This window comes from Schistocerca gregaria, chromosome 1 (genome assembly GCF_023897955.1).
Source record: "Schistocerca gregaria isolate iqSchGreg1 chromosome 1, iqSchGreg1.2, whole genome shotgun sequence".
Taxonomy (NCBI): Eukaryota; Metazoa; Arthropoda; class Insecta; order Orthoptera; family Acrididae; genus Schistocerca; species Schistocerca gregaria.
Genome location: NC_064920.1, coordinates 511542397 through 511569873, shown reverse-complemented (window position 1 = coordinate 511569873; position 27477 = coordinate 511542397). Strand labels below are relative to the sequence as shown.

At 42.7% G+C, this 27477-nt stretch overlaps 1 protein-coding gene across 2 annotated transcripts in view; it reads left to right on the top strand.

Annotated features, from left to right (window-relative positions):
• LOC126354481 (acid sphingomyelinase-like phosphodiesterase 3a) overlaps positions 1 to 27477 on the top strand; it is a 1087830-nt gene that overhangs the window by 1049020 nt on the left and 11333 nt on the right. For both annotated transcript variants that reach the window (XM_050004208.1, XM_050004201.1), the window contains exons 6-9: positions 13889 to 14094; positions 19446 to 19600; positions 23345 to 23540; positions 25986 to 26101. In XM_050004208.1, coding sequence (XP_049860165.1) covers positions 13889 to 14094; positions 19446 to 19600; positions 23345 to 23540; positions 25986 to 26101 — 673 coding nt within the window. The remainder of the gene's footprint in view (positions 1 to 13888; positions 14095 to 19445; positions 19601 to 23344; positions 23541 to 25985; positions 26102 to 27477) is intronic.

Here is a 27477-nt window from a genome sequence, read left to right as displayed (position 1 = left end):
TGAAAATGACTTACAAGTTCGTTTTTCCCGCGCGCTGTTCGGGAGTGGAATGGTAGAGAGGTAGTATGATTGTGACCCGATGAACCCTCTGCCAAGCACTTAAATGCGAATTTCAGAGTAGTCATGTAGATGTAGATCGTATTGAAAGATGCAGTCGCCAACCCCGAATTGCTCTTCAACAGTGGGAAGCAAGAAGGTGCTTAAATTATCAGTGTAGGCCAGTCCTGTGATAATGCCACCCAAAACAACAAGAGGTGCAAGCCCCTCCATGAGAAACACGACCACACCAGTACACCACCACCACCGAATTTTACAGTTGGCACCAAACACGCTAGCAGATGAAGTTCGCCGGGCATTCGCCGTTCCCACACCCTGCAATCCGATCGCCACATTGTGTACCGTGATTCGTCACTCCACACAACGTATATCCACTGTTCTGTCGTCTAATGTTCACGCTCCTTACACAAAGCGAAGCGTCGTTTACATTTACTGGCGTCATGTGTGGCTTATAAGGAGCCTCTCGACCGTGAAATCCAAGTTTTCTCACTTTCCGCCTAACTGTCATAGTACTTGCAATGGATACTGATGCACTTTGTAATTTCCTGTGTGTCGGTCTGGATAGATGTCTGCATATTACATATTACGACCGTCTTCAATTATCGACGTTCTCTGTCAGTCAACAGACGAGGTCGATCTGTATGATTTTGTGCTGTGTGTGTCCCTTCACGTTTCCACTTCACTATCACATTGGAAAAAGTGGACCTAGAAATGTTTAGGAGTGCGGAAATCTTACGTACCGGCTTATGATACTAGCGACACCGAATCACCTGACCACGTTCGTTGTTCATGTGCTTCACCCTATTCCGCTCTCTCACGGTGACTATTGATTACTGTCACTGACATGGAGTATGTGGTAGTAGATGGCTGCAGAATGCGCCTAATATGGAAAACGTATGTTTGATGACATAGTGTATATTCTAGGAAGACGGAACGAGACGATACATAGCTACAGCTCTGCCGGGTTCTATTTGTTGTTGCAATGCACATATATAATGTAGCCAGGAGAGGAATAGCTACCCGAACTTCTTTTCCGAGACTATATACGTTTCATTTTCTAGTTAAAGCGGACAACTCGAGCAAGGACTGACATGGAATCGAGACCTATTAAGCCAAATAGGAAGAGAGATGGTAACGGGACAGAGGTAATGTCATTTTCAGTTTCAGCCAAAGGAAACTCCCCTAAAACCGTCGTCACACACAAGTAATAGCAGGCCGGTGTGGTCGAGCGGTTCTATCGCTTCAGTCTGGAACCGCGCGATCGCTACGATCGCAGGTTCGAATCCTGCCTCGGGCATGAATGTGTTTGATGTCCTTAGGTTAGTCAGGTTTAAGTAGTTCTACGTTCTAGGGGACTGATGACCTCAGATGTTAAGTCCCATAGTGTTCAGAGCCACAAGTAATAAGAAATACAAAAAAAAAAGTTTCAGCACGGAGATATTATCCAAATGGGACACAAATCGGTGGATGTAGTGTACATACACAGAGAAGAAAATAATTACAATTTCAGATTTATTCAAGAGCGCGAGCCACACAAGTGAACGAGTCGGTCCCCATCCGTCCCCTATACGGTAGTTATTCTACTTGTATTCAATGATAGGGTTGCTTGATATCCTCTTGCGGGATATCGTGAAAAATTCTGTCCATCTGGCGTGTTAGATTGTGAAAATCCCGATCTGTTTGTATTGCCCTGTCGATAATTATCCAAACGCCATATAAATTCTGCTTAGAGAGAAATATTACGCAGCGGGTTTTTCATGCAACGTTGGGGAGACATTCGACTTTATCGCTGGCCGAGGTAGGGATTGGTAAGCACCATCACAATAGTAGGGAATCTCGCCGTTTGCGGTAGGACATCATCTTACTGAATTGTAAGGGCATGAAGTGCAACGAAACGGGGTGTAGAGTATCGTCGGCGTACCGCTGTGCTGCAAGGATGCAGCGGATGACAGCGAAATGATCACGCTATCAAAAGAAATTGCACCCCAGACCAGCACTCTTGTTTATCGGGCAGTATGGCAGGAGGCATTTACGTTGGAATCTCACCACTGCCCCGGGCAACTCCAGACACGTCTTCGCGCGTCATCGGTGTTCAGGTCGAAGCGGAACTCAACACTGAACACAGTTGTACTCTAATCAATGAGATTTGCAGCTGAAACTTACTTTTAATGCTATTCTGAGACGATATGTCAGAAAGAAAAATTGTATGCCTTGTCTGCCTCATCCATATAATTTATAGAATGGACCATCAAAAGGTTTCCTTTTGAGAGCGTTACTGGAGTTTATATGCAACGTATCGCGACCCCGATTCGGGTATACAAGCACCGAAATGTAGGCAATGATTTAGTGTGGCATTCGTATCTTTCCGACGTGCTTGCGGTAAAAGCAGAAACATGGACTATGGGGATGTTAATATGATATGCATCCGAACAGGACTAACGTGAGGTTCTTTTCTTGGTTGCCGAGGGACAAACATCGGTAAAAATCGATCGGAGAACGAAGAATTTGTAAGGGGCAGTATTCCTGTCAAAAACTACCGTCACAAATGGTGACCCAAGTTCTGTGCTGGTTACGATTCGACACAATACAAAGGTTGATCGTAGCGCAGAACTTACGCGAACTCTAGTGGCAAACACTAGAGCACTCGGCCCGTAGTCCTGACTTCTTCCCATGCGTTTAGCACTCATTCAGTCCCAAGAAAAATTCCTAGAACGGTCGCCCAGCCCTAAGCAGAAGTCAGTTACGGAGCTCCTCAGGAAGCAAATCATGGTGTATGCAGCCTTCTGAGTCGGTGGAATGATTGCCTCATGGCTCTTGGCGATAATGCCGGATTGGCATACTGATTCTGGACTGTACGGCCTTCGAACTAAACCTTTCTTTGACCGCTGTGTATATTTATCGAAATGTGTAGTATGCTCCGCGCGCAACGAGAGACAATTAATACAGCACTGGACTCATGCTCGTGAGGACCGGAGCACGACTCCACCTGGTATTATGATTTCTGTTGTTGCCAAGTGAAGATTAACTGCTTTCTAGTACGATGTTACGGATGATTTCCTGGCTCATCTTTGCTCCTGATGAGCTTTTTTTTCGTTTCCGACAACCTCATGCTCGACGGGAGATCAAACCCGAATCTTATCTCATTCCTTCTTTATGTATCAGTTTATTAGTAACTGATTTGTACTTTCAACTCTAGACACTTGGTTGGATTTTAATGTGAATATGTGTGTGTATGTGCGCACTTGTGTAAGTGTGCGTGTGTACAAGTGTGTGAGCGCGCTCGCGCTCGCGTGTGTGTGTGTGTGTGTGTGTGTGTGTGTGTGTGTGAGAGAGAGAGAGAGAGAGAGAGAGAGAGAGAGATCGCGCGAGCAGGTGACTGAGTGCATGTGAGTATTTGCCTTCTAATTATACGCATGGGTGCCCCCGGCTACACACACGGAGGTCGGTAACCTACAAACAATTTTATCTGTATTGGAACTCGCGTTCTGCTAGATTGATTACTCGAGGTTAATAAATTTTCCACATAGTCAGTATGGCATGTTAACAGTTTTGTTTCGTCGTGAACGACCGTTCAGTGTTTTGACACTGTTAAAAGAAACATTTTCACTATTGTATAATTAGATCATTTAAGTTTAGTTGGAGGGAGATGAGTAAAAGTAGTAACAAAGAGACAAGGAGACTATTAGAGAAATAAATAAAAAAGGACCTATGTTTTCTCTGCTCTCGCAAGAAGAACAATGCAGATGTGGAATTTTCATATGGGTCCGTGAACACATCGAATTGCATTTTCTGGCACAGAATCACGTTTCAAGCAGCTGTGCATTCTCCTATGCAGAGCGAATATTGGTCGTGTGGGAAGCAGTAGAGGCAAAACAAAGTGCTGCTCCCTTCTTACATATTCGTTTTAATAAATGTTGCTCTGACCTTTGCAAGGGTGCTATACAAAGTCGTTCAGCGGAAAATATTGTTATCCTTCTTCTGCTCTAAATGGTAGTTCGGCTTATTTCGTCTGAAAGACTCTCAATCTGCTTCCGTAATCCTCGTTGCTGACCTCTCAATACCGTGATTTAGGTTGGTCGTTTCGACACAGCGCCGGCCGCTGTGGCCAAGAGGTTCTAGACGCTTCATCTCTACACTTGGGCTGCCAACAATTACCAACACAGTAAACCACAGAACTGATAACATGGAACAGGAGTTAAAGAACACAACCGAAGCAATACGCGTTACAAAGTTAGACAAAGACGATGAGTGACGCAAGTCCCACAACGCTAATGCACATTGCGTTATATATGCAAAAAAAGTCATATATGACTAATACAATCTATAATTTACTCTACTATTACTTTAAAACTATAATTCAAAAAGTTTTCAGAAGTGATAATAATAGTTTCAAGTATCTTCTCAAAATTAAACAAGTATACTTTTAGCACATCGTTTTAATCTTTACCGTCTTGTTTGTTTTCCATATTCGGTGATTATGATTTCCGGCTTGTTTACATATTAGGCTACGCAACATAGAAACTTGCCAACCAGTACCTACAATCAAGTGTAACCTATAATGCATCTCAAATGTACTGAATTGAGAAAAAGAGAATAACTAACGGTTTTTAGTTAAAATACCACTAAACAAACCAGAATATCGGGAAGGTAACTAACGAATTAAAATGTTGAGGTAAGTACAAAACCTTTATTGTTAAGAGGATAATAAGTTATAAACTCTCCTGGTAAGATGGTATATTAATTAGTCTGAAATATGTTTACATATCCTTCGACAAGCTTTTCCGAACTCTAGTAGACAGGTAGCGCAACGAGGAGCTGTTGCAGAGCATCAAGAATGTTTATTTTTGTATGGGTCCTTTTTCTGACAGTTTGAAAAGATATGGGCCACCATTAAGGTATGACGATTAAAATTGCTCTGTATGTACATAGTTCATAATTTTCTCGACGATCTTTATCTGCTACATCTGTAATTTGGTAGAACCCTTACGATATGTTGCGAAGCGTAATTCGTTTACCACTGCTCGTTCCTCCTCTCTCCTCTTTGGTGTTCAGGTCGGAAATGTTTCGGAGGAATAAAGGTAGTTAAGCCTCCATGTGAACTCGAATTTCCCTAACATTACCCTCAAAAACGTTTGGCGAGTTACACGTAATAGGTAGCGATTTATCGATTGATACTTCTCAAACGTGTGGCCTCTGAACTTCAAGGTAAATCGCATCGCGATGCTTAACTCCTCTCTAGCAGCTAATGCCTCTGACGTCGGCTGAGCATCTCAGCGACGCTTCTATTCCTACAATATCAGCCCATAACGAAACGTTCTGTGCTTCTTTGTACCCTCTGTACATCCTCCGTCAGTTTTGTCTGGTACGGATACCTGACTGAAGAGCTACATTCAGAAAGTGTTCAAAGGAGGGATTTGTGAGATACGTCCCCCGTGGGTGGACTACACTTCCACAGTCAATCAGTTTCTGTCTAGCATCTGCCTTACCTGCCTTATGTATGAACCGGTCTGTACAAGTAATCCTGAATATTTGTGGAGTGTGACTGCTTTCATTGATAGTTCTGTAACAGTGTGATCTTAAAATAACAGGTCCTTCTGCTTATTAATACATCGTGCATTGCTGTAAAATACTGTAGTGTCTGTGTTTGTACGATGTACTCTGCAAAGTCTGAAGCACACTGTAGAGATGACTCTGCAATGTGCGAAGGATATCGCAGAGTACTCCCTTAAAAACCAGGCACTGGTGTATAGTACCCTGAAGAGCTAAGGAAACTGTTACAGCTGTCTAATATCGTGTACGGCGCAAGCTAAAAGTGTTACAACACGACGTGACATCGTTTCGACTGTCAGAAGTAGTTCTGGAGGGAACTGGCACCATAAATCTTGCAGAGCTGTCCACAAATCCGTAAGAGTACGAGGGGGTGGAGATCTCTTCTGAACAGCACGTTGCAAAGCATCCCAGATATGCTCAACAATGTTCATGTCCGGGGAGTTTGGTGGCCGTCGGAAGTGTTTAAACTCAGAGGAGTGTTACTGAAGCTACTCTGTAGCAATTCTGGAATTGTGGGGTGTCGCACTGTCCTGCTTGAATTGACCAAGTCCGTTGGAATGTCCAATGGACATGAATGGATGCAGGTGATCAGACAGGATGCTTACATACATGTGACCTGCCAGAGTGGTACCTGAATGTATCAGGGATCCATTATCACTCAAACAGCACACACCCCATACCGTTACAGAGCCGCCACGATCTACTCATCTAATAATAAATATAATTCTACAGCTTCACCTTCCAAAAGCTTTTATTCTCTCCTTCTCAGACCTGCCTTATCATCCACATTATATTCTCGTATAAGGCTACACAGCAAACAAATACCTTTAGAGCAGTTTACCCAACACTTACTGTTTTGTTCGATGTTAACAAGTTTCTCTTTTCCAGCAACGTTTTCCTTGTTTTTTCCAGTCTGTATTTTGTTTCTGCCATCGTCAGTTGTTCACAGCCTAAATAATAAAACTCGTCTATAACTAATAGTGTGTAATTTACCGATATAATTCGAATAACATCGCCAGATTTAATCCAACTAACTTCCGCTATCCCTACTTTTCTTAAGACGTGATCATCTTACAGACTCTTTTCAATACACTATCCATTTTGTTCAATTGCCATTGGAAGTCCTTTGCCGTGCGTCACAGAATTGCATGTCACCGGGAAACATCCCTACTTCAAATTTTTCTTCCCTTTCAAAATTTTTCTTCTTTTTCTTAACTGATTGCAGAATGCAGGGACTGAATAATGTCGGATAGTCCCACCTCACATCCTTTCAAGCACTTTATAACACTTCTGTCCGCTTCTGTTATACTATAACCTTAAAGCTGGCGGCAATTCGTATAGTGAAATTATTTTTATTCAAGCAATTATAGTATAAAGAAGCAGAGCAGTGTTACCCTCTGAGAGCAATTTCGTTATACTGACCGTGTAGTACCTAACGGAGGTGGCTTATCGGAAGTGAAAGTCAAAATTACTTAAATATTTAAACAATACCAAGCAATACTATACCTATCTACACTGTTCAAAGAATAAAGAAAACGGTCGCCAACCTAATTAGGCAAGAGAAGATTGACATTCTTGTTCAAGAAGATAAGTATAAGTAACTTTAACTGACAAACACAGCCTATACTTTGCCACACGAGAGTGCAACGAACTCTGGCACCTGTATATGTTCACGTGAAAGAAAGTGCTTACAGTTACAAGAGATCATGGCTATTTGCGTAATGCCAAAAGAGCAACGAACTCTGGCACCTGTATATGTTCACGTGAAAGAAAGTGCTTACAGTTACAAGAGATCATGGCTATTTGCGTAATGCCAAAAGAAAATGACATATACTTTCACCTTCAGGGCTTGATCAAACTGAATGGTCTCAATAATATTATAATCAATATTCACTGTAGAGTCATAAAATAGGCATAGGTTAAGTTTTACTTTTCAAACATTTTCCTATCTGAGAAAAAAGTTCTAAATGTGTTTCACAGCAATATTATGAACTGGTCATAGGTTAAGTCTGTCTCTCAGCTAAATACTTTTCTATTTAGAATGACAGTTAAATGTATTTCACTAACAAAAAATTTCTCACTGAATTTTGAATAAAAGAAGTTACTGTTTTCATAGATAGTGGTCTTTCTATTAATTCTAAGCATAAAGGATAAAACTTGGATGCTATTGCATTATTAATATGCACTATCAATACACAAGAGGAACCCAATATTGTACAGAATTTGAATTGAAAAGCAAGAGTAATTAAGACTTTCTGTAATTAAGTAACATTATGCATTTGAACTACATTCAAAGGAGGGGGCCCCTTAATCTTAACCACTATAGAAGAGCAAACTAAACACACTTTCAATACACTAGAGATACAAGTAGTTAGCAAGCATGAACATATGACTCTCAACAGTTGCAGTTCTGAACTTTTACTGCAGTTAAACACAAATTTGAGATATTTGTAAGATCCTTTCAGCAAACAATATTAATTTTAGCACACTCTAATGCTATATTAATTTTAATATGCCTCCAATAAAGGACACTGGATAAACACTATAGCGTGGGAGGGACCCTAAGTGGATGTGTGACTGAGGATAAAACACGGTAGGTACAAGAGTTCAGTCAAATCGTACCTTATATTTGGATACACTGCAACATCCTATGAGCTGATCCATCACTGTACTTTAGTATAGTGTCCCATTACAGTGATTGCGCAGTGTGGTGTGGTGGTAGGTTGATCTGCAAGTAGAATTGGTGGACTATGTCATTTCTTGGGGGCGACGACAGATACCAGAATAGTTCCAGCTACTTATCCATCCATCCGAGGCACTGGAAACCGTCAGGAAAAGCCTCTCTCGGAACCAGAACAACACACAACTTTTACTTGAGCAGTTTATACTTTAGTAGCTCGTCCCCGACTGACTCCCATTTCCACCTTTTCTACCTAGGCCAACCACAATTTGCGCGCGCTGCCTGCTTCCAACACCTTTTACATACAAAATAACTAAGAACAATAAGTGAGGATCACCAATTACGGAATAACAGACAAACATATTAATTAAAACAGAACATTTGCACATATTGGTACTTATACAAAAAAATTATTTAAACAAAATTATTCAATCTCGAAGATAACATAAGACATTAAGTGAGACATTGCTCATATCGTATATATTACATAGGTTGCACTTCCCACATTCTAAAAGACATCAAAGCTTTTAACAGAGAAAAGAAAAAACACTCTCATGGTATGGATTCAATCGAACAAAATTTACAGAAACTCAACTACATAACATTAAATAAAACAAAAGGCAAAATAAATCAGTGGAGCAGTAGAGCTATGGTGTTACAACTTCAAATCTTGTAACTGGAGTCTGGTATCCGTACAAGGCGAGATAACGTTTCACACCCTGTAATTTATCCCTGCTACCTCCAACATTTCAAAAGGTATAATCCCGTTAACAACGCCAAAGGTTTTCCTCAGTTCTATCACTGCTATATATATGAGTTTGCCTTTTTTGACCTTTCTTCTAAGAAAAGTGGTGCCGTCGTATTTGTCTCATTTGTTTCTTCATTTCTCTGAAACCCAAGCTGTAGTCATACAGTGGTGTGAAACACTCGAGGAAGAAGTTAACTTCACCTGATGTGTGTGTGCCAAGTAACATAGCTCCATGGGAACTGGACCACTTACAGAAAGAACTGAAGTAGTACAATACAGTACAATAGGTAAGTGAAAGGAACACACAGTGACGTGAGTATACGGGATACAGTCATTCAAACACAATAATTACACTGAAGTCAGCGCGATGTTTCACGATGTCCTGGACATTACAGAAGGCGGGACATGGATTTTAATAAGGTTTCTGATCACTACGAACGGCTGCGCATCCTCTGCAACGTACTCCCATTTCGGCCACAAGGTTGGTACAGAGCTCTTGCGACAGGGCGTTCCATGCTTCCACCAGCGTGGTTGACAACTGCTTGGTGGTCGCTGGTGCATGTGAACGTACTGGAAAACGGTTGCCTAATGCTTCTCACACGTGGTGGATGGGATTTAAGTGCGGCAACTGGCAGGCCAATTCACTCGCAGAATATCATGTTGTTCAAGAGTTCCTGTTCTGTGTGGTCACGCATTGTGCGTGTCTGAAGGACACTGTACTCTGAAGATACAGACACTGTATAAACAGACGTTAGAATCATCAATGATGTTCCCATATTCGACGAGCAAAAATCACGATATATGTCTTTCGTAGTGCGGGGATAACGAATTGTGCAAGCGTAAGCGTTTTGACTATGTGACATATGCTAGTTCCATTCGGTTCTGTAGGCGCTCTTGGGTAATCGAGGTAGTTAAGGCATCCGCTCGGGATATCATGTATATGGATGTGGATGGGCACTTAGCTCGGGATAATTATATGTTTTTATTTTTATAGTTATATATTTTATGATATTGGTAGGGGTGGCTTTAAATATTGTGGGCTAGCATGAGACTTCTAATTAACTGATACCGCGATAACACTCGTACGGACATGGGAAGCTCCGAAGTACGTACGATATAACATTTTTTTAAGCTCGACGCGCGACTCACCGCCTTCTAATAAATAGTTTGCGTGAACGCTGCTGTCTAGAAAAGAACATATGCGTATTCTTACGCAAACTGTAATGGCTTCAAATGGCTCTGAGCATTGTGGGACTTAACTTCTTAGATCATCAGTCCCCTATAACTTAGAACTACTTAAACCTAACCAACCTAAGGATATCACACACATGCATGCCCGAGGCAGGATTCGAATCTGCGACCGTACCGGTCACGCGGTTCCAATCTGTGGCGCCTAGAACCGCACGGCCACCTCGGCCGGCCATAAACTGTAATTATTAGTATGGGTCTCAGGGGCTACTGGTTATTTATGTCCCAAATTACATGAAGATTAACTGAGATATTGCAGAGCCTATTGCATAAAAAGGTTTTCAATCTTTCTTGTTCATTATTTGCAAGGCAAAACTGGAGAGAATCTAATCTGCCGTTAGGCGGCCAAACTCAAAACATACTGAACTCCTTCAGTATTCTAAATATTAATAAACGAACACTATTCTTACGGTGTAAACTTTGAGACTATTGTAAGATCAAGGTACAGAAACCACTTACATTTACATTTAATATTATGACATCAAATTTTAATTAAATACTACATTCTGAGTTATGGCCGACTAAATCCTGCTAGGGGAGATGAACTCCCTGCACTACGAAGTTCTGTAAAAATGTTGGTAATTATAATCAATGGTTTCGATTATGAGAGGTAACAACTAAGTCAATAATACACACTTTCTAATAACAATTATATTTCACTAAATTACAACCAAACTTATATTAAACATTATCCAGCGCTACAATGGCGACCTACCTCTAGACGAAACAAAAACAGGAGTGCTTCCAATAAAGCAATAGTCTCTGGTCATGTACACAGATAAAAAGAATGTTCTTATTCTTTATATCACATCGATGTTTATAATTTTTCGTGATATTAATTAGCTTTCTTGATCTTTCTTATAAATCGCGCACACTGTCTTGAAATAATTTGTAATTCGCACGTGATGCAAGCAAAAAACATTTTTTTTTAAATAAATGGCCATTTATGGCACGTACCGTCACAGGGCGAAGCAGAAAAATCCGATCCGACACAATATTTCCTGTATCGCGAACAGCTGACGTCAGTGCCTAGTCACAGAATGTGGAAGTGTTTCACAACGTACTCATATGAATGCATGGTGTCTGTTCTTTGGGACATGTCTGAAACTACAGACAGCACCCACTCATATAATGTGATTGGCCTTGTTGGGTGGACTCACAGATACGTCCGATCTCCTGTGGCAATCTCAGAGAGCGGACGTGGAAGGAATGGACGGGGACAGCCGGTAGGTGGCGCTCGATAGGAGTGTGGATCGGCCTTGAGGCGTGCCTAGGTAGTCCGAGCACTTGTGATAACGCTGCATCCCGGATGGTGCAGTTGTTAACGTCCCTGCCTAGTAAGCGGGAGATCCCGGGTCCGAGTCCCGGTCTGCTATATATTTTCACTCGTCGCCGAAGATCTCGCGTAATGTCCCGATGCGGCTGTCAACAGTGATCCCCTACCTTACCTTTCCTTTTTTCCCTTCTCCACCTTCAGTTTACATATTTCGCAATGTTTCCCAGAGCTGTATTCGTTATTGACAGTTTCCGTTCCTTCAGACACCCTTGCACGTTGAAGGTCATTGTATTTTGAAGATACAACACTGTATAAAACGAGAGCCTGTAACCATAAGTTCCTGGCGCGCAGTCCGGAACCGCAGGACTGCTACGGTCGCAGGTTCGAATCCTGCCTCGGGCATGGATGTGTGTGATGTCCTTAGGTTAGTTAGGTTTAAGTAGTTCCAAGTTCTAGGGGACTGATGACCACAACAGTAGAGTCCCATAGTGCTCAGAGCCATTTTTTATAACCATAAATGACAAAAAAACATTGACCACCAAGACGATATTCGACAATATCGTCGGTGCGTTACGTGTTTCCATCTCTCGCCGCATGAGTGTACGTTAAGAATCACGGACTAAATCTGTTCTCATTCGAGATAAGCATGCGAGCACGCTCCTTGTTGCTTCAGTCCCTATGCACTTAACACCAACACGTACGGTGTCATTGATGCACGGGTGTCACCGGAACGCCACGTTCTGGTTGTCAGGCAAAGAGACCACGCCCAATGCAGTTGACGTGCCACAGTGTAGCATGAGATTCCGTGCCTTGTATTGCTTAATTTTGTTCCAATTGCATCTGCTGTTTCACCTAGGTTCCTTCTTACTTGCTGCACAATGCAGCAGTCATTTGCTGCTGCAGGTCACTGTGAGCAGCCACCTCCTCCCCTTCGGGCACCAGAGAATGTTGTTCGGAACCGTCTCCAATCAGGAGAAACCATGCTGTGAACAACACCAATCGCCAGCGCTACACACGTCACACTTCGCCCGTCTTTCCCGTTTGAGCGTGCTGACATGAGGAAAGTTTCTAAACGATTTCTCATACACAAACAGCAGTTGACCGGCCTCGTGTAAGGAGGAGAAATGCGTACCATCACGTTTCCGACTTTGATAAAGGTCGGATTGTAGCCTATAGCGATTGCGGTTTATCGTATCGCTACATCGCTGCTCGCGTTGGTCCAGATCCAGTGACTTAGCAGAATATAGAATCGCTGGGTTCAGGAGGGTAACACGGAACGCCGTGCTGGATCCCAACGGCCTCGTATCACTAGCACTCGAGATGACAGGCATCTTATCCGCATGGCTGTAAGGGATCGTGCAGCCACGTCTCGATCCATGAGTCAACAGATGGGGCGTTTCAAGGCAATGACCATCTACACGAACAGTTCGACGACGTTACCAGCAGCATGGACTATCACCTCGGAGACCATGGCTGCGGTTACACTTGACGCTGCATCACAGACAGGAGCGCCTGCGATGGTGTACTCAACGATGAACCTGGGTGCACGAATGACAGAACGTAATTTTTTCGGATGAATCCAGGTTCTGCTTACAGCATCATGATGGTCGCATCCGTGTTTGGCGACATCGCAGTGAACGCACATTGGAAGGGTGTATTCGTCATGGCCATACTGGCGTATCACCCGGCGTGATGGTACGGGGTTCCATTGGTCACACGTCTCGGTCACCTCTTGTTCGCATTGACCGCACTTTGAACAGTGGACTTTACATTTCAGGTGAGATACGACCCGTGGCTCTACCCCTCCCTGCGAAACCCTACATTTCAGCAGGATAATGCACGACCGCATCTTGTAGGTCCTGAACGGGCCTTTCTGGATCCAGAAAATGTTCGACTACTGCCCTGGCCAGCATAATCTCCAGATCTCTCACCAATTGAAAACGTCTGGTCAATGGAGGCCGAGCAACTGGCTAGTCACAATACGCCAGTCACTTCTCTTGATAAACTGTGGTATCGTGTTGAAGCTGCATGGGCAGCTGTACCTGTACACGCCATCCAAGCTCTGTTTGATTCGATGCCCAGGAGTATCAAGGCCGTTATTATGGCCTGAGGTGGTTGTTCTGCGTAGTAATCTTGGTGTAGCAATTTTAATGGCCAGTAGTGTAAGATGGAAAACTATATTAAACAAACTCGCAATGATCTTGAGAAGAAGCATCTCACCAAGTGTGAGCCTGCAGGCTCGTAAATCAAAACACGTGACGCCGTTGACATTTGATTTTCGGCTACTTGTCGTGGTTCCTGACCCGGTACGGTGCGGTGCGTGTTGCAGCGATGTGACGTCCCGCGATGTGGCGGCGTCCCCTGAGCTGCAGTGGGCGGCCCTGTCCAACATCACGGCCCTCATGAAGACCTTCTTCAGCAGCCAGTTCGTGTTCCCTGTGCTGGGCCACGACGACGGGCCGCAGCGCTACTCGGACCTCTTCGAGCTGTGGAGAACCTGGTTGCCGCCGGAGGCGGGGAACACTTTCGCTGCAGGTACGCCAAATTCCCCGCACCGGCGCCATTTGATGACCAAATTCTATTTTATGCCATTTGACACACCTGAACGAGAAACTGGCATGATCGATTTCTGTGCTCGTTTTGTCTATTAATTACTTAACTCGTCGTGGTAGAGATACAAATGGGTGACATCTGACTGATAGGAACAGTCTCCCGTAATTTGTCCATTATCTACCGCTGTCACATGAAATGTAGCAGGTTGAGACAATTTCTTGTCAGCAAGCACATTAATATTTAACACGCGTAACAACGCAGAACAAAGCACAGACTGACAAAAAATCGTTCTTCCAGCACATGTTAAAATAGATTTTAAATGTAGTGACAGTGCATCATAATTAATTAACTGTGTGTTAATTCAATTCAAACTCGTCGCTTTACAATATTTTTTTGTGGTTCTCAAAGCTGCTGTGAGTTATTTTACTGTTATGTCATCTAGGCCTTTTGCGTCCTTTTCTGGGCTGGGACTTTTTCTTTCTTCTTTTCCGCCTTACTATATCCTTTTCTGCTTTATTTAATGTTTTCAAACCTTAAGTAGTGTCTACTGATGATCGTAAGTGTCACATTACCGAAGGCTTGCTTTTGGTTTCACTTCTCGCTTTTCCATTTATAGACATGGCTATTTTCCAGGATAGTTTTTTAAACATACGTTTCATTCTGCTTTTTTTTTTAAAGAAACCACTTAAAAATCATTAGGGCAATACTCTGACTTGAGTACTTGGAGCAAGAATCTTCTATGGTTTTTCTGAGATAAAGTATTGATATGGTTTACTGTCACTCCCGTACGATACATTATAGGTGTTAGGTGCATTGCAGTCTTTTTATTGGTACAGATGAATGTGAGATCAATCTGCAAATTCGCAGGCTTTTCAGTTCTCTTAGCCCTTGCCGGAAGACGAAACTGTACAAATTCCGTGGACGGATACTTGTCAATACTGTCAAATGCAGGTACATTTCGTAAGACACTGCAGAAGGACTGGGTATTTACCAGCAGACACAAGAGCACAAACTAATTAGCAGAAATTATACACCACCACCTCTATAGTTATCACCGGTTGGATAATAACGACATATGTGAATTAAGTGTCAGGGTTCGATCGGACCACGCCAGTGTGGAACTGGATTACACATGAAAGCCGTGGCTATGTGGACGACAAGGGTGGGTCGATGCTATTTTGGATTAGAATAAAACAATTTGGATTAAGGTGCTACATGATGAGTTTCATAGTAAATGGTAGGAAAAGTTCCCCACCTGTTGAAGACGTAAAACTTGCGAAACAGGAAAAACACACTCATCAGCCAAAACATTATAACCATTGCTACTCGTTACATTCGCTGCCGCTTGGCAGTGTTTCGGGCTACTGATAAATAAAACCGACAAACTGCTGCGACAGATTCCTCGCTTGCATTGTAGGGAAAAAGGACTTACGAACATGTGTCCTGAAATGGACCGTGTGCGTGCAACGACGAAAAAACGTCCTGGAAATCAGCTTCGCATTCACGTCACGGCAGACGTTCAAATTTGACTCCGTGGGATTGCAGTCGAGAGGGGTAGTAGCGGTTGTCATGCAGGATTGAAGTAATCGTACTTTTGTCTTATGCGATGTTGGAGGGCCACTTGCTTGGAGCTTCTACTACAGTCCACCTCAATAGCCTGTAAGATCCGGTCCGTCAAACTGGTGCGCGCACAGTCACCCGCTTCCCTCTATATGATTGTGTTTAAAAGGATCGCTGATCACACAGAAGCCCAAAAAGAGCTTGAAATGTGTAATGTGGCATGTGTCTGTGAGGACACTTCTTTTGGTACAGCCACGCTGCCTCTCGAACATATCCATGTGCTTGGCCGTACACAAACAGTATTTCGGCTCGTTCCCGACATGAACACCAGACCATTCTGCTGCCTACAGCACGCTGCGTCAATCTCACAGCCTGCAACATCCAAGGAACCGACGGTACTTGATCAGGCGAACTGTCATTCATCAGCGCCCTCCACCGTGGCAACGATGCATTTCCGGAGACATGTTCATTGGTCCCTTTTTCCTCCAATTAAAATCAGAAATCAGTCCCTACAGTTTGTCGCTTTTATTGATGATCACCCTATACAAGCAGAGCAAAGACGAATGAACCATTATTCTACAGACTATACAGGAAACAAAAAGGTAAATCCACCTACTTTTCTACGCCTGATTACAGTGGCCGTTAAGTTATCGAGATTGATTCGTGGATCAATGGAAAAGTCTCATCTGGTCCGAACAATCAGGATTATTGTTACACCAGTCAGCAGTCGTGCCCGGATACATTCTCATGTAGACGAACTGCTTTTCGAAACATTCGCAGCGCCACGGTTGCAGGCTGGTAGTGGGAGGATCATGCAATGAGGAACATTCATGAAGGCTTCCATGGGCCCTGAGGCAGTAATCAAAGGCTCCATGACAGCTGTCGATTAAGTGGACTAACATGCGGCCCATCTACATTCGTTCGAGAAATTTCCTCCAGGAAGACGAGGTCACAAGGTCAGAATCGTGCCACAGTCGTTAGAAGAGCATGAAATTGACTTTACGTAACCTAGTAGACCAAATCCCCCTGACCTGAACCCGAAGGATCATATCTGAGAGGCTGTCAGACGTCCGTAATTTACAGGAATTGTTTGACCACAGTACCTCCTGAAACATAACACATACTTGTCCGATCAATGCCGCTTAGAATAGCTGCTATATTCCGTTTCACAGATGGACCAACAAGTTGTTAATCAGGTGGTCACATTGTCTTGGCTGGTGAGCGAAAATAACAATATTGTGGCTTTAGAATGTGGTTTTAGAAGAGACCGTTGAAGATCACATGAACTGATCAGATAAGAAATAAAAAGGCCTGGAAATGATTAAACGATAAAAAATTAATAAAGAACATTCTGTTGGAAGAGATACAATGGTTTGTCGCATGTTGAGATGCGATTCGTTGCTGAACCATGTAGCTGAAAGGATAATTGCAGGAAGGATTTCAGGGACAGGCCTAGCTGAATATGTGCGAAGCAGCAGCTGTGTTGTAAAGAGGATAGCCACAGACTACAGGAATTGGGATTCGTGTCAACCAAATCTCAAGTCTGATAACAGTAACGACGTGTAATGTTCGAAATCATTGTAAGGATTCTCCATCAATTTCCCACAGCAGATTTTGGCACGACTCGAGTCAGAGAAATCAGTTCGTACTACGAACCGTCATGCAAAGGCTGAACGGATTGCAGTGTAGTAGGCTACGTGCTAGTTCAGTGTTGAAGGGAGCTAATGGGACAGCTGCAATACCAGAGAAGCCACTGTTTCACGAGTACCCGCAGAGTCCAAGTTCACGAAGTGGGTGCGCTGAACAAGGGTAGTGGTTGCCGCACTCGTGAATCACGATATACACTCCTGGTAATGGAAAAAAGAACACATTGACATCGAATTGTCAGACCCACCATACTTGCTCCGGACACTGCGAGAGGGCTGCACAAGCAATGATCTCACGCACGGCACAGCGGACACACCAGGAACCGCGGTGTTGGCCGTCGAATGGCGCTAGTTGCGCAGCATTTGTGCACCGCCGCCGTCAGTGTCAGCCAGTTTGCCGTGGCATACGGAGCTCCATCGCAGTCTTTAACACTGGTAGCATGCCGCGACAGCGTCGACGTGAACCGTATGTGCAGTTGACGGACTTTGAGCGAGGGCGTATAGTGGGCATGCGGGAGGCCGGGTGGACGTACCGCCGAATTGCTCAACACGTGCGGCGTGAGGTCTCCACAGTACATCGATGTTGTCGCCAGTGGTCGGCGGAAGGTGCACGTGCCCGTCGACCTGGGACCGGACCGCAGCGACGCACGGATGCACGCCAAGACCGTAGGATCCTACGCAGTGCCGTAGGGGACCGCACCGCCACTTTCCAGCAAATTAGGGACACTGTTGCTCCTGGGGTATCGGCGAGGACCATTCGCAACCGTCTCCATGAAGCTGGGCTACGGTCCCGCACACCGTTAGGCCGTCTTCCGCTCACGCCCCAACATCGTGCAGCCCGCCTCCAGTGGTGTCGCGACAGGCGTGAATGGAGGGACGAATGGAGACGTGTCGTCTTCAGCGACGAGAGTCGCTTCTGCTTTGGTGCCAATGATGGTCGTATGCGTGTTTGGCGCCGTGCAGGTGAGCGCCACAATCAGGACTGCATACGACCGAGGCACACACGGCCAACACCCGGCGTCATGGTGTGGGGAGCGATCTCCTACACTGGCCGTACACCTCTGGTGATCGTCGAGGGGACACTAAATAGTGCACGGTACATCCAAACCGTCATCGAACCCATCGTTCTACCATTCCTAGACCAGCAAGGGAACTTGCTGTTCCAACAGGTCAATGCACGTCCGCATGTATCGCGTGCCACCCAACGTGCTCTAGAACGTGTAAGTCAACTACCCTGGCCAGCAAGATCTCCGGATCTGTCCCCCATTGAGCATGTTTGGGACTGGATGAAGCGTCGTCTCACGCGGTCTGCACGTCCAGCACGAACGCTGGTCCAACTGACGCGCCAGGTGGAAATGGCATGGCAAGCCGTTCCACAGGACTACATCCAGCATCTCTACGATCGTCTCCATGGGAGAATAGCAGCCTGCATTGCTGCGAAAGGTGGATATACACTGTACTATTGCCGACATTGTGCATGCTCTGTTGCCTGTGTCTATGTGCCTGTGGTTCTGTCAGTGTGATCATGTGATGTATCTGACCCCAGGAATGTGTCAATAAAGTTTCCCCTTCCTGGGACAATGAATTCACGGTGTTCTTATTTAAATTTCTAGGTGTGTATTATGGTCCGCTTCATTACCACTGTACATGTGAGTCGAAAACCGGGATGTATTCAGACGAATGGTAGGTACTTCCACATGGGCTTGATGACTTGTTCACACATCGTATGTTCCCCTTTTTTTTCGGTAGTAAGGGACCATATCTCCAAAGAAATGCGCAAAACGCACCGTTAGTTTCCTGTTCTGACTAATCTCCATGGCGTTTATCAAGCTGACTATCTGTCACTAACACTTACTCACCCCTTAGTAAATACTATGATTCTCAGCTGTCATGACCCATCTGTATATCAAGAAACATCGGTGTGCTCACTGTTCAAAGATGTAGACTCAGTAGATAGGTTACACACGTAACGAAATTTGCCACATCCGGTTGTTACTTTTGGAATAAATTTCCTAGAAAATAATTTTCAGTCCATGAATGTGTAATAAATAAAATGCAAATGAAACATTTTGACTCATATTGAGCATCCTTTAGTAATTTCTATTAATTATTCACCTTTGTTTGAAGGAGGATACTACTCTATCGAAATGAAGAAGGAGAAGTTGCGGTTGGTGCTGCTGAACACCAACCTGTACATGGGTGCGCAAACAGAGGAGGACCCTAAGGGACAGTGGAAGTGGCTAGAAACAACACTGGAAAAGTCAAAAAAGAATGGAGAGACTGTGAGTATTTGTTACATTCCTTTTATTGTCTTCCATATCATTTTCAACAATTCTATTCGAATGATGTCGAGTGAGTCGGATTGCAGAATGCACGTTCATGGTATGTTTCTGTATAGTGCTACATTTAGCCATCTACAGATTATTATTAAATGCTAGTACAGATTAAATTTGATAAAAAAATAACATATTATGGTCAGTGATGAAGATGGTGGTGTGAAATACTTAAAAGATGGACGTTAACGTCTCTGTCATGCATCTAAAACATATTACTAGATTTTAATTCAAAATTAGTCTGTAGAGCTCAAGAAGTTATCTTAAAACAACTACTCCCTTTACATGGAATTCTTATACTTTTTTATGTATGTTTTATGTTATCGCTGAAATGATCAGTAGTTTAGTGTTTTACTGTGTGCTGGTGGTGAGGGAGGTTGTCTCTGCTGTAGTAGTGGCAGAAAATTTTAGTGTTTTCGAAGTGTGATAGATCAATTATGACAATTGTAATTAATGGACGTATTCAGGCAGTGTGGTCCAAAATCCTACTTTCTTGAAGAGGACCACGTAAGGTGAAGACTACATATTATCACAATACTCTTTTGTAAACTGAATGTTCTCGCCCTAATAGTGAGGAAGTATTTGAAAACACTGAACGATAAAAAATGTAAGAGTGCAAAAATGAAATATTTTTTAACTTGCGGAACTTGTAGCTGTGTGAAGAGCAAAAGATGATGAAGTTCTCATTCAGGGAAACTACATAACCTGCTCCTTCTGCTTGATATTGTCGTAACGTGCATATTACACAATCTTAAACGTTCTGCCTCCTTCACAGGGCATGTTAATACATTATAGATAATAATATAATATTTGTTCGGAAGTGAATGTACTTTGAATGTACAGAATACAGAACGTAGAAAAAGTGTAATGGTTATCTGAAAAACTACGCTAACAACCAACACGCTTCTTACATTTCTAAAGATTAGAAGCTAGCCTGGAACACTGTGGAATACACATTTTTTCCTCGAGACAAATTTCATCCCTTTATAACTTCGTTCGAATTATCGAGAACCGCATTCTACAATCTTTTTGTTGATTATAGTTCAAACCAAAGCTTTTAATACTATCATTAATTCCAGGAAAGGTAAGGATTACTAAGATAATATCATGATCTAATCAAAGAAATGGCTTGTAGAGGACACCAGAAAAACAAACTATCAATTTTTTTGTTATTAAAGTTTCTATTGTTAAATGAGCAAATGCGTGAATGATATTCTAAGTTTAGCAACTTCTGTGCAACGCAAACTGCTGGTTCGTAAATTAATTCTACTTAAAAGTGACTACATTCGTTATTAGCTTGGAAGTTATGTCATTCGATATGTGGCTACAATTTACTTTCCTTAAAAGTTACTGTACATACGCCTACATGCCTGAAGTCGGGTAAATGTCACAGACTAACGCAACCGGCCGCAGCATACAATAACAAGAGAGGCAGAAATGCTTCTTAATGTCGTTATCCAGTGTCCTGATCACTGCTGTTGAAGTTAGTTACCGGGCATGTAATCTACTGACCAGAACCTACACGACCAGAACCTACACGATGTTACCCTTATTCATGCGTCAATTGCGATGACGGAAATTGCGCCATCATAGGTCATTGAAACGGGTGCACGATTGATGATCAAAAATAGCCCCCAGTGATTACGTCTATTATGTCAACTGTTGAACAATAAACGCCATTCTTTATCGAAATCAGGTATATAACTTCATGTATAGGAATAACCTATTCCAGACGAGCGCCTGTGCCCTTTGATAGTTTGACAGGGTGATCGACTTTTTTGAGTCATCAGACTTTTGAGTGTTTGTATAGTGCCTGCCAGTACTTCCTTTCCTGTGCCAACATTTTCATCAGAGAGAAGCACTGGCAACCTACGTCCTCAATTATTTTCTAGATGTATCTAAATATGTCTTCCTCAATAGTTTTTGCTCTCTACAGCACCCTCCAGTACCGCCAAAGTTTATCCTGATACACATTTCTCTTCACAGGACATCCACAACTATTATTCATTGTCAATGATAAAATCCGCTGTAGCTGTAAAAATTATTTATCTCTAAAAGAAAAGCACTATCCGGTTTCAGAACGTATGTCCCATCGTCAGGGGCATAATAAAATGTGAGTCCGAAAAGGATCCAAAACTAACGTTAAAATGTTAAAATCATTTATGTTTTTATCCTATTTTAAAATTAGTCATGCATCCATTTTGACTCACATTTTCATATGCGCCTGAAGATGGACGTAAGTTCTGAAACCTGGTAGTGTTTTCCTTTTTAGAAATAATAATTTTTTTCAGATAGCGGATTTTTTCGATTCACAGTTATTTCCTGATGTCTTAAGAAATGTCCTATCGTCCTGTCTCTTCTTCTAGTCTGTGTTCCCCGTATATTACTATCTTCGCAGATTCTGCGGAGAATGGAATGACTGTAAGCACTATGACACTTAACATCTGAGGTCAACATTCCCCTAGACTTAGAACTACTTAAACCTATGTAACCTAAGGACATCACACACCTCCATGCTCGAGGCAGGATTCGAACCTGCACGTTTCTGAACTGAAGCGCCTAGAACCGCTCGGCCACAGCGGACGACTTTCTGCGGAGTACTTTCCCATTCCTTCCTTTCATAAAAGAATCTATACATAAAATTTAACTACTAACGCTATATAAACGTGTCTTAAGAAAATAAAATGCAGAATTAATGCCGAGTAAAAAGCTAGGACAAACAAATTTCATAATTCATGAATGGGCTCAAACCCGAAAGATAGCTAATACAGTGATATAAAGAATTTTACCAATGTAAGTTATTACAAACACTTAAGTCCTTTAAATAAAATTGGAATTACCTTACACCTAAAACACACGTTATAAAGAACTATCTAGAACAACGGATAAATCCGAATAGCAACTCTTACAGTCTACATATTTAGATCCTCACCATAAGGCTGAGCCATTCCACTTTGTCGTGATTTCTGTAGGCACAAAACAGCAGACGAAATAACATGGCCGTCTTCCTCCAAATACGAGCGATGTCTCGTTCAGGCACGTAAATTCACAGATTAGCCACAAACTCTTTAGCTAAAAATGATACTAAATTTCGGCCTCAAGGTTCCAAATAAGGGCGAGACCCAGGCCCTTGTAGGGACGTCCTCTTATCGGTGGTCAACCGCACGAAGCCAGCGGGTGGTGATTGCCACGAAGTCGGCAAAGCAAAGCGACCGCATGCCTCTGGCGAGACGCGAAGTGGGACGTTCCTTAGCTACGGACAAAGAGGGTCAATTGCATACGGAACAGCCCACGGGTCAATGTATCATGAAGAAACATGCATTTCAGTATTTTCATACACAATAACAGATTTAGTGGATTATCACTAGAGCAGCTACTGATACTAATTGAAGGAAATCGAGAAACTGACGGTATGAGTGAATTGAGGGGAGTAGGAGATCTAATATATTTACGGCAATTGAACTCATTAACATTAAACACACTTGAAATGGTGAAGCTGTTACTTCCATGAAAATGAATATTGAACGGTGATACTCTGTTAAGCACACGACACAATTATCGTTGCGCGTATTCTTTACAGCTGTGTCCAGAACAGAGTACAGTTAAGTATCAATGTAAAACTGCATTTGGCAGGAAACGATCAAAGTGCTGAAATTTTTCGGAGTGCAAGCGCCGCCCTCGTGTTGTCCTCAGGTGTTCCTGGTAGGTCATGTGCCGCCGGGGGTGGACGACCGCATGCCACACGGATCCGCACACCCAGGTTCCTCCTTCGACTCCCGGTTCACGCGCAAGTACCTGCGCCTGGTGCGGCAGTACCACGACGTCATCACGGGGCAGTTCTTCGGCCACTTGCATGCCGACTCCTTCCGCATCATGTTCGACGCAGAAGGTCAGTACCACGAGACCAATCGATTTCCAATTAATGAGGCTTGTCACACAAAACATTGCAAACGCTGGTGTACCACAATATGAAGTTACTGTTATAGCCTCTAATGAAACCTTACTGAGTGTTTCACTGCCTATATCTCTGCAAAGCTTTTTCTTATTACGTAAGCAAAAGCATGTTACAAAGCTTTCTCAACATATGACTAGTCTTATCACGTAAGCAACAGCCAATCATAAATGTGTAGATAACAGAAAGACTCCTATGGTAATCAATACACCAATGTTTTGCTGTGTTAAAATTTGACATTACCATCTCACTACGCTTCTCAAGCTTACTGTAAGCCCCTGGTACTTCACCCACACTTTTTGAAATTATTTTAAAAATACTTGAAAATTTATTAACAAACCATAAGTACGGAAATTACTTGGTGTCTCTTACACTCACGCATTCAAAGATACGACAGAGTATCTGTTTTCAGGTGTCGAGCTCAGTTGATAATTTCTTGATGAGGATGGACATGCCAAAACGCACTGCACATAAACTATAACTCCATCAGAAACTTCCTGGCAGATTAAAACTGTGTGCCGGACCGAGACTTGAACTCGCGACCTTTGCCTTTCGCGGGGAAGTGCTTTACCGACTGTGCTACCCAAGCACGAGTCACGCCCCGTCCTCACCGCTTTAATTCAGCCAGTACCTCGTCTCCTACCTCATTCTATAACCGCATCTTTTTTTCTGTTACTCGGTGAAAATTATGTGTTAAGGCTCGATGACGATAAAACAAGATAATTTATTGTAGAGTACGCAGAATTGACTGAGGTGGTGATTTAACAAGAATGATATTCGTTGTGATCATGATCAAGATTTTGGCAAACCACGAGAATTCAATAATTCCTTTCGTATACAGATGCAGAAGCATAAAAGGACTGACAGGCAAATCACAAACACATGGAAATAGTCTTAACTTGTACTCAAACGTGCTTTAAAAGTGCGTTCAAAGTAACATTGTGTAGGTAAATGCTTACAACTAGGTGTCGAAGTAGAAAGCGAGTTCCGTGGCTCAGGACGACAGATAGAAGGATAACAGAAAGTACTTAAATGAGTTACTCGTACAAATTTAGGAAAAAGGCTGGCCAAAATAGAGAATAAAATAAAACTGAACGGATGAAGTATAATATGAATATAGATGGTAAAATAATGAAAGTTTCTCAATGAAAAAAGACAATATATTTCGTTATTGATAATTTCTTGCACAAACTAATTCTGATTATAGGGTTGAGTGTAACATACCATGGAAGTTCTTAAAATCTCTTTATTAATAAAAAATACCGGCATTAATTATTAGTTCACTGCCCTTTTTATGTTTTCCTTTGCGGCAGTGGGTATACATGAACGAAATAACTATGTTTACTGAATATTGAATAAATTACTATACTTGAAACGTAAAGCCTAGTGCAGCCAAATAAGAACAAAACAGTTGTATTTCTGTTTTTCAGCGGCTTCTGAAATCGTACTGTATTATAGAGAATTGGGAACGCTGTTCGAAATATTCGGCCACTATTGTAAAAATCGTGAAATGTCTCTCCTGTGTAACGGTAACGTCATTTACCGAAAACACCTTAAAAAATTGGAACATTTATCAGCAATAGCTGCTAGTCAAATGGTACAATATGAACACCGAAATCCGTTTGGGTCAGAATTGTCTGTTTTTCTTCTAACCTGTACATTTGGCCCGAAAGGGGTAAGCAGCGATAATGGCACGTATGTGCACACGATGGATAGAAGTGGTTAGAACGCAGGGACATGTTGGTACCCATCAACCAGAAACCACAAAAGTCTTACTGTAGAAGAAAGTGCGATACCGTCTCTTGCTTGCTGAGTATCAAAATATCAGAAATTAGCAAAATGGTAGGACGGCTAGTTGTTTCTCACGCTCTTGAAACAGTTCCTGATGGCGCTATCACTTATCACATTGAAACATTATCTACAGTAAGGCAGGAGCTGCATGAATGCTGCAGACTGTCACGGTGAGATAAGTACAAGTACAATAAAATAGTAAAAGTTAATATTTAACACCTTTTTTTTAAATATTCCTTTCACCTTTGATATAACGTCACGTTACACAAGTCATTTCGGCAAAATTTCACAAAATAGGGAGTGAAGAAAAGGAAGTCTGTGTGTATGCTTGGGGGGGTTCGTAAATAGAAGTGCCGATGGTTTCCTCGAAACACTCTCAGTGTACTCGACAGACAATGACTTTGTCGTTCTCTGTGTTTTAACTGTATATTATGGTTCCCAAATAAAGACTTGAGACCGTTACTGATTTTTCTTCGTACTCTCTTTGCTTTGAGTTGTAGCTTATGTTACTTCGTCTATTTGATATCATTTTGTTCGCCATGAGGTTATGAAAAATTATCTTTACAAAATATTTATTTGCATGTTTCTCAGGCCGTCGTCCCGTGTCGTGGTTGATGGTGGCTCCTGCAGTGACCCCGCGGAGGCAGCACGGCGCCGCCATCAACCCGGGACTCCGGCTCTACACCTTCAACACAGACAATGGCCAGGTACGTTGCGTCGGTCTCTGGCACGTTGGCAGGGCGTGCTCACTTACGTCATCTGTCTGTCTGTCTCTATCTCTCTGTCTCTACTTTCTCTCTGTCTCGAAGCAGAGGTAAACCTTATAATGCTTGTTTGGTCTGGGAAGGATTAGGTACTAGAGAGCGTTCGTAAAGTCACCGTGCACTGGACTACAGAATACGGATGTACGTTCTGTTGGAACTTTGAAATAAAGCTCACAGAACACAAGTCGGCAGAATTGCTTTTTTCCAAGATAAGCGATTGTCTTTTAAATTGTTATACTCTTGTTTAAAATTTGACATTTTCGTTCAGCTGATGAAAGCTATTGAAGTCGAAATGTAGCTCTTCGACGTTTTCTTTCGTTTTAAATTATGCTGCCTCTAACTAAGGAACGCATTTTTGTTACTGAATATGTGTTTAGGCAATGCGGTTAAATCGAATACGCAGATTTAGCGCAGGAGGCATCTGCTGAATAATTCCTAGAAACAATAATTTACCCCATCGCAATGTGGGTCGTCGACTCGTTGAGAAATTTCGAGAGACAGGCTTAGTGCTGGATGTCAAACGAACTGGAAAAATTCATCAACTAAAGGGACGGACGCTGTTGGGGCTTTCTCATACTATTCAGTGGAGTACAGAAAAATAATTGCACAAGTTGTCAAAAATATATCGCAGTTTCAACCACGCGTATAATGGTTGTCGTTTCTTAGACAAAAGTGCATGAATAGAAGGATGCCCATCTTGAAAAGCCAATCATTCACTGTAATTGGTCTACATATTTTAGTGACATAAATACCAACGACATTCTTAATGTCACATAATATGCAGACCAGGCCTGGTGCCACCTCACCGTTCACGTTAACAAACAAAACAGAGAATCCTTGTGCTTCGCTTGGAACGCCATTGCATGATCATAGAATCGGATTGCGGGTATGAGTATCTACACCATGCATTAGTGCACCATTTATCTTTTGAAGAAACTATGAACAATGAACGTTATTATTTAATAATATACGATTTCATAAGCCAGACTGAGGGCGACGAAATAAACAACTCATGGTTTCAACGACATGGAGTTAGTGCGTGGACTGCAACACTTTGTGTCGCCTGGAACGGTCTTTTAGGAGCGTGTCTTTTCAAAAAACATATGGCCGCTCGTCCACGGGACCTCACTCCCACAGTCCTTTTTTCGCTGGGGAATAGGAAATCGTAATGCTCCTCTCACGCTTTGTTACCAAAAAGTTGAAATAATTGCTTACGTCAAAAATATATCGCAGGCAGATGTGCTCAAAGTGTTTTCGAATAGACTTGTGTCGCCCCTGGTGGAAGTAATTGGCGACATATCTTGTAACTGTACAGCAAC